At 35.4% G+C, this 12084-nt stretch overlaps 1 protein-coding gene across 1 annotated transcript in view; it reads left to right on the forward strand.

Annotated features, from left to right (window-relative positions):
- The window catches only part of AGGF1 (angiogenic factor with G-patch and FHA domains 1), a 28298-nt gene extending 16850 nt beyond the window's left edge, over positions 1–11448 (forward strand). Inside the window, exons 11-14 of the mRNA XM_049649681.1 lie at positions 1718–1800; positions 5374–5501; positions 7127–7226; positions 9251–11448. Coding sequence (XP_049505638.1) covers positions 1718–1800; positions 5374–5501; positions 7127–7226; positions 9251–9451 — 512 coding nt within the window. The 3' untranslated portion in view covers positions 9452–11448. The remainder of the gene's footprint in view (positions 1–1717; positions 1801–5373; positions 5502–7126; positions 7227–9250) is intronic.
- Positions 11449–12084: the final 636 nt, after the last annotated feature.

The following is a 12084-nucleotide window of genomic DNA, read 5'->3' on the forward strand; positions in this document are numbered from 1 at the left end:
AAATGTATCAACTACCAACTTTCATATCTACTTGATATAACACTATATTGAGATACATTTGGATTTCAGTGAATATTATCACATGAGACTAAGGAATGACATATAGTTGAAATTTGAAACCTAGACTAGTAGATTATGATTTTAGTTGATTTTTCTGTGTAGCAATTTAGCTGTGCTGTTACAGCATTAGGTTGCTTTCTGACATGTAATGATGAGCTATTTTTGCTAATCCAGTTTAGTAGGCTTTGGAGGCAGCACTGCAGTGATAGCTAAATGTCCTTCAAAAGAATAATTGTGGGGGCACCTGGGTAGCTCAATCAGTTAAGCATCTGACTTCTACTCAGGTCATGATCTCATGGTCTGTGAGTTCAAGCCCCGCATCAGGCTCTGTGCTGTCAGTTCAGAGCCTGGAGCTTGCTTCAGATTCTGTCTCCCCCATTCTCTCTCTCTGCCCCTCCCCCACTCACACTCTGTGTCTATCAAAAAATGAATAAACATTTAAAAAAATTTAAAAAAGAATTGTGACATAATTATAGTAAAGATTGGTTTGCTTTTGACTTCTGTTTGGGGATATGAGGAAGTCATCCGCAAACTCTGTCAGATAATAACATAGAAAATAATAGACCAGGGTATTAGGAGTTATTGGTTGATAACAGTTGCTTTCCTACTTACAGTTTGTGTTGATATATCATTTGTGTATATACCATTATTTTCTTTTTTTTTTTTAACGTTTATTTATTTTTGAGACAGAGAGAGACAGAGCATGAATGGGGGAGGGACAGAGAGAGAGGAAAACACAGAATCAGAAGCAGGCTCCAGGCTCTGAGCCATCAGCCAACAGCCCAGAGCCCAACGCAGGGCTCGAACTCACGGACCGCAAGATCGTGACCTGAGCTGAAGTCAGACGCTTAACCGACTGAGCCACCCAGGCGCCCCAATATACCATTATTTTCTATAGTAACACCGTAAGAGGTTGCTATCTTGCTTTAAAATCCACTCATCCAAGGGCACCTGGGTGGCTCAGTCAGTTAAGTGTCCGACTCTTGATTTGGCTCAAGTCATGATCTCATGGTGAGTGAGATCAAGCCCTGCTGACAGCACAGAGCCTGCTTGGGATTCTCTCTCTCTTTTTCTTCCCTTCCCTGCCTCCCCTGCTCATGTGTGCACGCTTGTGTGTGTATGCATGCGCACACATGCGCTTTCTCTCTCTCAAAATAACATTAAAAAAATATCCACTAATCTAAGGTCACCCAGGGACCCCCTATTTTCTGTTTTCTGATACTAGATTATGAAAATGAGTTACGGTACATTACACAATAATATGAATCTTGGGTTCAGTGATTTTTCTTTTGAACATGCCTGTATTCCTTTGGAAAATTAACAATATTTCTCCATTTAGGATTCTATTAAAATAATATTAAAAAGTTAAGATAATATTAAATATGATAATATTAAAAAATTCAGTGTTTCTTTTGGTGTCCATACTGTAACATTCTTATAACTTTTGGGTTTTGGTTTAATTTTCCAAGTAGATTTAGTTACCAAAATGCTGAAAGGACATCACCACAACCCAAGATTCTTTTATATTAATGCTTATTTGAACTTTTAGTTGATATGCAGGTGGATTAGTATTAATTTTATTATTAAACAACACTATTTTATGTAAAATCTGTCAGGTTTAGTTTTTTTTTTAAAGAAACTCACTTTTTCCTTTTAGTTGGTCCAGCACTAAGTAAGGAGGAAAAAGAGTTGGAAAGGAGAAAAGAATTAAAGAAAATACGAGTAAAATATGGTTTGCAGGTAAGGATGTTAAATATTGTTACATGTATTAATTGTTCATCTGGTTCTAAGTTAAAAATGTCTTTAGGTATGTTTAGTCCATTTTATATATAAAAATAGAGCTGTTTATAATGATTTTGAGATTTATGTGATTTCTGTAAGTTGGTTACTGTTTACCTCAACAACTGTTGAGGCTAGAGTAGAAAAATGATAATATCCAACATTTGAATAGCCATTTCTGGTTTTTAAAAAATATGCCTTAAAATGGTACCTTTGAAGGATGTTCTTGGAGGACTGGTACTACCTGATCTCAAGACTTATTATAAACTACAGTAATTAGTACAGTATAGGAATAAAGATAAATGGATCAGGGGAACAGAATAGTGACTTGAGAAATAAATTGATAGATAGATAGATAGATAGATAGATGAACATATGGGGGCGTAATGTGTATGATTTTTAGCAAAGGTGTGAAGGCAGTTTGGTGCAGAAAGGATGGCCTTTTTCAATAAATATGCTGGAACACTTGTACAGCCATTTGCAAAAACAAAAGAACTTTGATCTAAACCTTGTAACTTATAAAAATGAACTCACAATGGATCATAAATATAAATTTAAAACTTTAAACAATAAAGTTTCTAGAAGCATACCTTTAAGAAAAACAAGTAGTTTTGAAGATATATCTAACACCAAAAGCACAATCCATAAAAGTGTAAATTAATGAATTGCACTTCCTCCAAAATTTCTGTTCTTATTATAAGGACACTATTAAAGCAAAGATAAGCCACAGACTTCAGAAAAATATTTAGAGATCATATATCTGATAAAAAAAAATCCTAGATCTTATATCTGGAATGTATAAAGTACTCCCAAGACTCAATAAAAAAACTATTTAAAAATGAGCACATGGTTTGAGTAGACCCTTCAGCAATGCAAGTGTACAAATGGCAACTAAGCACATGAAAAGATGTTCAGTATTACTGGGGAATTGTAAATTAAAACCAACTAAAAAGACTATCCATACCAAGTGTTGGTAGTCATGTAGCAGAATTGGAAATTCTCATATATTGCTAGTGAGAATATAAAGTGGTTTGATTGCTTTGGAAAATACTAGTTTCTTTAAATGTTAAATGTTCACCTACCATGTGATTAACCATTTACTCCGAGGTATTCACCCAAGAGAAATGAAAGTATATGTTCAAAGACTAGTAAGCAAATGTTTGTGACAGCTTTTTTCTTTTAAAAAACTTTTTTTTTTAATTTTTAAAATTTTTTATTGCCATAGTTGACATACAATGTTATATTAGTTTCAGGTGTACAGCATAGTGATTTGACAATTATATACATTATGTGACGCTTACCACATAAGTGGAGTTCCCATTGGTCCCCAAATAATGTTATTAAAATATTCATATTCCCTATTCTGTACTTTTCATCTCCATGGATTATTTATTTTGTGACTGGAAGTTTGTACCTCTTAATCGCCTTCACCTATTTCATGCATCCCTTACCTCCCCTCCCCTCTGGCAACCCCCAGCTTATTCTCTATATTTATGAGTCAGTTTCTGGTTTTTGTCAGTTTGCGTTTTAATAGTCTATATATAAGTGAAATTGTATTGCATTTGTCTTTCTCTGACTTATTTCACTTAGCATAGTAACTTCTAGGCCCATCCATGTTGTCACAAATGGCAAGATCTCATTCTTTTTTATGGCTGAGTGATATTTGTGTGTGTGTGTGTGTGTGTGTGTATACCACATCTTTATCCATTCATCTATTGATGGACACTTGGGCTGCTTCCATATCTTGGCTGTTGTAACTAATGCTCCTGTAAACATAGGGGTGCATATGTCTTCTTGAAGTACTGTTTTCATTTTCTTTGGGCAAATATCCAGTAGTAGAATTCCTGGATCCTGTGGTATTTCTGTTTTTAATTTTTTGAGGAACCTTCATCCTGTTTCCCACTGTGGTTGTACTAATTTACATTCCCACAAAGAGTGCATGGGTTCCCTTTTCTCCACATCCTCACCAGCACTTGTTATTTTTTGTCTTTTGCATATTGCCCATTCTCATTAGTGTGAAGTGGTATTTCATTGTGGTATTAGCAGCTTTTTTTCTAGTAACCAGTAACTGGAAAAGACTCATGTATCCATCATGAATGGATAAACAAATTGTAGTAAATCTATATGGTCAAATACTCTTTAGCAATAGAAAAGCATGAACTGTTGATACAGGCTGCACTTTGGAAGAAACTCGAAATAATTATGCTGAGAGAAAGCAGCCAGACAACAAGAGTACATACTGTATACATCCATTTGTATAAAATTCTAGGAGAGCGAATTAACATATCATGACAGAATGTGTAGTGGTTGCCTGGATACAAGAGAGGAAGGATGCACAGGGAGAGTCTGCAGTGATGGATTACGAAGAAAGATGAAGATACTTTTGTGGGAGATAGATCTGTTTATTATCATGATGGTGGTGATGGTTTCATAGGTATATACAAATCTCAAAAGCACCTAATTGTATACTTTATGTGCAATTTATTATAGTTAATTAAATTGCAATAACAATTAAAAAAAGGTGGTGGGGCGGTTACCATTTAATCCCATAAGTGGACCAGGAAGGTAATTAGTATTTCCAGTTTACATTTGGGAAACTAGGCTAAAGGTCACCCAGCTGCTAAATGACAGAATTAGTTGCGGGTTTTTTTTTTGTTTTTCTGAGGGACAGCATGTGTGCGTGCGAGCGGAGGAGGGGCAGAAAGACTGGGAGAGAGAGAATCTTAAGCAGACTCCGTGCCCAGCACAGAGCCCGATGTGGGGCTCGACCTCACAACTGTGAGATCATGACCTGAGGCTTAAGCCAAAATCAAGAGTCAGTTGCTTAACTGACAGCCACCCAGCTGTCTCCATTCAGTAAACATTTCTTGAGCAGCTGTCTAATCATATAAATGGAACACTGTTGAAGCAAAAAGCTATTATTACTGTAAAAGAGTACCACACTTTTTATATTTTTCCCTTTCAAGGAATAATGCCACACTATTTTAGGTCCTTTTGAACTTTGATTTCCTTAGAGAAAAGGAGAAAGATTTTTGCCAACCCCAGGGGTTCTACATATTTCTTTGAATACTGTCAGTTCATATGAGACTATGAATACATAGTATTAAGTCAAGACATACAGTATTTTCACTGTATTATTTCTTATGATTACATTTTATGATTTATGTATGATTTATATTATCTTCTACATACAGTTTATGTTCTACAACTTGAAATAATACAAACTTTTTTGGAGGGGAGAGAACACACACGTGAGCAGGGAGGGGGAGGGGCAGAGGGCAAGGAAGAGAGAGAATCTTAAGCAGGTTCCATGCCCAGTGTGGAGCCTGACACAGGACAAAATATAAGCATTTTAAAGGAGATAGAATAAAAATAGCATACTCTAACATAATTGTATCAATTTATATCATGGCCTGCTTTGTTATTTTAATAGAGACCATTTTGAACCATATTTCCAGGTAAAGCAAATATGCAGATAGTACATTTGTATGTATCAGTTTTATTTTCTTCAATGAATATTTCATGTTTATAAAGAATACAGACTATGAAGATGAAAAGGCATTGAAGAATCCAAAATATAAAGATAGAGCTGGAAAACGTAGGGAGCAGGTTGGAAGTGAAGGAACTTTCCAAAGAGATGATGCTCCTGCATCCGTTCACTCGTAAGTACTACATTTGAATTGCTTGAAACATTCTTTGTACCATAATCACATTTGTAGGGTAATATAACTTACAGGGTTGTATATTCTGATAAGTAGCCTTTAAAGGAATGGCTCATAACAAGGTGGAAGTATTCCTCTAATTAGAATTTCATTCCCTAGAAAATTGCTTAGCATATACATAAGTACACATACTTAAACATACATATATACACATAGCTAACATTTTAGCCACCCACTTGAGTAAACATATTTTTATATACTAGATATCTAGAAGGTTGGGCTAGTAAGAAATTAGTATGGACTGGTATCTTTTATAATTATTTCAGTACTCATCCACTTTTATTCTTGTTGACCCTGAAATACTATTTGTCTTATTTTTTGATTCAGTACTGTTCTTTGGGTAAAGTAGCAGTGATAATATGACGAATATAATTTTGAGGCCTATACAATATGACCATATTTCTGCTTTTAATATTTTATCAGCTACATTTTTTTCCTGAGAATATAAATGCAGGGTTTAGTTAGAATTTAAATCTTTCAGGTAGGACTGGCAGCTAATTATAAACTTTTATTAAATATATTTTATTAATTCTAAGATACACTACTAGGATAGAGTTTTAGTTACATAGGACAGCAATTTTTTTCTTTATGGTACATAAAACAACATTTCATCTTATATCCATCAGATTTGATAGAATATAACATTCTGAATTAGGTAGACTCAACAACATGACACATTTTAAAGTTTAATATTTTTTGATGTAATGGCTGGAAAATATGAAGATTGTATTAAAGTAAAGGCAGAAATAAAAAATGAAATACATTGGTCTGACATTGCTTGGTTTATTGTTATTGAAGAGCTAATTTAACATTTTGTAGTACTGAAAATACAATGTGTTGGAACATAAAATTAAAATACCCTTAAACTAGCATAAAATAAAGTCATAGAACAAAATGCACACAATGAAGGAGAGCTTTTATTTCATTTTATTTTTACCTTTTTATTGATATATAACTTACATACCAAAGAAGACACAAATTAAGTATCAATTTTAATAATATATTGTAAGATTAACACATTGCAGAATACACATTTATCAAGAAATAGGAAATTATCAGTAACCCCCAGAAACCTTCCCTCCTAGTGCCTCCTCCTGATAGCTATTTGTTTTTTTTCCTTTCCAAAGGCAGCCACTCTCCTGACTTCCAACAGGAACAGATTAATTTCACTTGTTTTTGAATTTTAAATGAGTAATTCACTGTTTATTTTGTGTCTATATTCTTTTTGTCCAACATTATTTTGTTAGGTATATTTTATTTTCAATGCTCTATAATGTTCTCTTACATGAGTATGCCACAATTTATACATATTACCATTGATAACATCTGAGTTGTTTTCAACTTGTAGTTATTATTAGATTTGCTGCAGAAACATTCTTGTACATATCTTTTTGGTGCACTACTTTCTGTTAAGTAATATGGGGAGGAGAATTTGTGTATCTTTATTAGGTAGTGCCAAACAATTGTCTTTAGTATTTGCACCAATTACTTTTATTATTAGTTTATTATAAACGTGACCTATATGTTCTTTTAGAAATCAACAACTATCTTAATTTTCTTTAAAGTGAAATTACTGATAGCAACAAAGGTCGGAAGATGTTGGAGAAGATGGGTTGGAAGAAGGGAGAGGGCCTAGGGAAGGATGGTGGAGGAATGAAAATTCCGGTAAGACTTGTGTTTTCTTTCATTCTGTATTCTTATAGCAGATATGTTTACTGTGTTCCTGCTATGTGCCAGGCATTGCCTTACATTTCAGGAATATAATATCAAACACAGACAGGATTACCGTTTTTGTGGTATTCACAATTACCAAATATATATATGTGTATGTGTTCTGTTTTTAACGTTTTTTGGAAACCCGTTAGAGTTTTTTCCTTCCTCAAAGCTGGGATAGTAAATGTCATTTCCTGAGCCATAGGTTCTTCTGTGTCTTTTAGTTGTTATTAATGACTTCCATGCTATGTCTGGTACTAAATAGTGTGGGAACAATCACAGTGTTACTTTACAAACAGGCAGATTCTGTATTAGATAATCTGTTTTAGATTTAAATAATCAGGTCATGTAACAAGCAGTAGAGGGAATAATGTCTAGAAAACAGTACAGTGGTTTAATTCTGCAGTCCCCATGGTTCATCAGAGGTTTAAATTATCTTTTTTTTTTTTCCGAGACTTTTTTTTAATGTTTATTTATTTTTGAGGGAGAGAGAGAGAGACAAAGCATGAGTGGGGGAGGGGCAGAGAAAGAGGGAGACACAGAGTCTCAAACGGGCTCCAGGCTCCAAGCTGTCCACACAGGGCCCGATGTGGGGCTCGAACTCACAAGCTGTGAGATCATGACCTGAGCCGAAGTTGGATGCCTAACCGACTGAGCCACCCAGGGGCCCTGAAATTTAAATTATCTTGGGGCGCCTGGGTGGCGCAGTCGGTTAAGCGTCCGACTTCAGCCAGGTCACGATCTCGCGGTCCGTGAGTTCGAGCCCCGCGTCGGGCTCTGGGCTGATGGCTCAGAGCCTGGAGCCTGTTTCCAATTCTGTGTCTCCCTCTCTCTGCCCCTCCCCCGTTCATGCTCTGTCTCTCTCTGTCCCAAAAATAAAATAAAAACGTTGAAAAAAAAAAAATTATCTTTTACAAAAACCTTACAAAGTAACATGATTAAAGAACTTTCTTGGGGCGCCTGGGTGGTTCAATCGGTTAAGCGTCTGACTTCAGCTCAGGTCATGATCTCGCGGTCTGTGAGTTTGAGCCCCGCATCGGGCTCTGTGCTGACAGCCCAGAGCCTGGAGCCTGTTTCAGACTCTGTGCCTCCCTCTCTCTCTCTGACCCTCCCCCATTCATGCTCTCTCTCTGTCTCAAAAATAAATAAACATTTAAAAAAAAAAAAAACTTTCTTGATAATTACCTGGTACCTAAAGAAGTAATGGATACATCAGTATGAGGTTTAATGTGAATTTTCTTTCTTACTGAGGTACAATGAGAAGAACATGGGTTTTGTAGTCAAACCTACTAAATAGAATTATTTTGTTAGAATAGGTGCTCTATCACTTACTAGTCGTGTGATGTAGGGCAAGTTTGGACTTCAGTTTTCATCAGTAAAAATGGGGATTATAAGGATTGTTTTCTAAGAGGTGTCATGAAGGTAAAGTCCCAAGTGGGGTACTTGACATACAGTAGGCATTTAGTAACTAACTGGTGGCTTTTAATGGTTCTCAAAATAATGAGAAGTTCTTTCCCTCTTTTCATGAAAATAAACAGTCAGGTTCTCTTTATGACTCTCTTTGTCCCTCTTTATGACTCTTAATGTTTAATCTACCTATTCACTTTCTTAGGTAAGGCTAGGATGATAGTAGTATTACCTTTTCTTCTGGCTAGAGTGGGATTAATGACAGATTGTGCAGCATCTCATTGAAATTCGGTGATGGCTATTTAAGGAGCACTGTATTTTCTGTATTGAGACAGCTGTAATTATTGATAGACAGTACATAGACATTATTGATAGACAAGACATAGTAGAAAAATGAGTTCAAGTTCTATGTATAATCACGTATGTATCTCTTTATGTATTTGATGGATTTGACAGGTTTTTATTTTGCATCAGTCTTTCTAAGTCAAAGAATTAAAGTACCACGTTAGGTACAGCAGATTTCAGTGTATTTAGACTCCACAGTAAGTCATCTCACTTTTTGGTAACAGATCCAGCTTCAGCTTCGGCGAACACATGCAGGCTTGGGGACAGGAAAACCATCCTCAATTGAAGACATTCACCTTCTCCAAAACAAGAGCAAAAAGAACTGGGAGAAAGCACGCGAGAGGTTTGCCGAAAACTTCCCAGAAACTAAATCTCAAAAAGATGTGCCAGCGACTGTCCCTTGGGTCAAAGGGACTGTAGAATGAATGTCAGTCATAGAACACAATTCAAGCTTTTTTAAAAGAGTTTGGAAACTCTTTATTGCAAAAGTTTTCCCTCCAAAAGAGTCCCTAACATGAGGGAACTGTATCACAATTTACCCCCTCATGATTCAGAAATGTGTAATAAAGGGTGGTTTGCAGCTTTTAAAAAACATTTTTTTAAAACTAATAAATAGTAACTGAATTAGATTATGCTGTGAGCAAACTAAAGTTCACAGGGCACGGCTGAGTTTATCAGACTTTGTTATGTTATCTTGTCATTTATAAGACCCATATAAGCAAAATTCATATAACCAGTAATTTTAAATGTACATTTGTCCTTGTCTCCATATATTCATCATTATAAGATACACAGCAAGAGAAACATCGAAAGTTTATAAAAACAAGTATGATTACAAGCATCCTTGTTTATGCCCTTTAGAACCTAGGTGGAAAATGTTGAGAAAACAGGGGTAGTGGTGCATAAATTTTATTCCTAAAATATCCTAAGTAATATTGTTGAAGAACTAATGAACAGGTGATATGTTATAGAAAATTAGTCTTTCATTGTTTTCTTCTGTGAAGAATTTGTTGGTTTGTACTATATAATAAGCATTTACACTTGGTTTGTTTTATAGCTGAAATATTTAGATATGAGCAATTGAGTACAGTATTGAAATATTCCATGTGCTGGCATTTATAGTTTTGATAAATCCCATTGCTGGCAATGGAGTTGTGCCAGAGAAATCTGATTTCTATTGCAAAAGGATTGCCTAGCCCAGGCCTCAAACTCAAGATATTTATTGAAAATGTCTTCAAATGCAATAAAAACATTATAATCATAATATCAAAAAGACTGATTCATTGAACCAATGTTTTAAATATATTGGTCTGCTTTGAACTCACGACCAGCCAGAATTTTCTCTTTAAATTGGCAGAGTAGTAACAACAGGAGAACTTCAAATATTGGAGAACTGCAGTGCAGCTTTCTGAGTGCAGATGTCCCTGCCCTGCCAGTTATCACTGTTCTTTTCCTCTCCATTTAACTTCTGTCTCAGCTTTTTGCTGGGAAATTATTGCTGGGACTTTCTCTTTCCTGGCAGTGAATATCAGCTATAGCTCCCCCCTCATCTACTATAAAGAAATATCTTCAAGATTTAGAAATAGGAAAAGAAAGTTCTGAAAAAAAAGTATGTAATGGGGAAGATAATTCAGAAAGAAAGTCGCCCTGTTGGAATTTCTACTCTGGATGGTACAGGGTACTTAGGAAGAAAAGAGGAGTGTGGGGAAAGAAAAATAAATTTATTACAAAAGATGGGACATATGACCAAACAAGTTGTCAAGACCCTACAGGCCTAAACTGGGATAGTCAGAGGCCCTATAACTCCGGATCTGCAAAAAGTCATTTTCTGTATTGTTTCTAGCCACCTACACAACCCAGCACTTCTTTATGTACATTAGACTTGAAGGCAACAGAAGTGTTCTGCATTATTTTCTCTTAAATAGAAAACAAAAATTTACATGTGTTTCTGGCACTTGGGCCCTGTATATAGGTAATAGTATAGGAGGCCCAAAGTAGAATTGTGGTAGATTTTACTCACTGAGTAAAGTACAACTGTGTATATAATATTTCCCATTTTTATTATTAGATTGTAGAAAACTTTTTTCATTGCCTTCTTTTGTTAAGAAAATGGAGACTTGAAAATGGTGATAAAAATGGAAATATATGTGACATTTATGTTATTAAAACCCTTTGCAAATCTAAAGTCTCAGGGCTATACTATATGGCAGATAAAGGACTGAATAATGTCTAAGTCTATTTCCATCTGTGAAATACGAATAATATTTATCTCACGTGTCTGTCTTGAATAGAAAATGAGAAAATGTATATAAAAGCAGTTTGTACACTGTAAAAGTACAGAGATGTGAGCTTCTGTTTGTTTAGAAGCGTAGATGTGAATTATGTAGTTTGGATTACACATAAAATTGTTTTGTGTCTCATATTTTAAATTATATTCACACAGTGTAAATTAATTACGGTAGCCTTTAAGGGTTTATTTTTTTATTTTATTGAAAAAAATTTTTTTTACATTTATTTATTTTTGAGAGACAGAGAGAGAGTACGAGTGGGGGAGGGGAAGAGAGAATGAAACACAGAATCCGAAGCAGCCTCTGGCCTCTGTGCACTGTCAGCACAGAGCCTGATGTGGGGCTAGAACTCATAAACCCTGAGATCATGACCTGAGCCGAAGTTGGATGCTCAACCAACTGAGCCACCTAGGCTACCCAAAGGTTTATTTTAAGTGGAGCTACAAGTTGCTGGATTCTTTTTGCCAGAACATGAGAAGCTGGTGAAATTTGAGAAGAGAAGAAACCGTCAACATTAGAGTAAAATAAAGAAATTATTTTGTAGAATTAAATAGCTAGGTAGCAGTTTTTCCTCATAACAGACTTTTCTCCCTGCTTTTAAAAGTTTTTACTTGTGATGTTTCATTTTTATTCTGTTCTGAACTTAATGAAAATTAATGGCTCGCCCAAATCAAACACCTTCCAACTTTTCATGTTAAAGATTATTTCTTAGGGGTGCCTAGGTGGCTCAGTCGGCTAAGCGTCTGACTTTGGCTCAGGTCATGATCTCA

The sequence above is a fragment of the Panthera uncia genome (genome assembly GCF_023721935.1).
Source record: "Panthera uncia isolate 11264 chromosome A1 unlocalized genomic scaffold, Puncia_PCG_1.0 HiC_scaffold_17, whole genome shotgun sequence".
Taxonomy (NCBI): domain Eukaryota; kingdom Metazoa; phylum Chordata; class Mammalia; order Carnivora; family Felidae; genus Panthera; species Panthera uncia.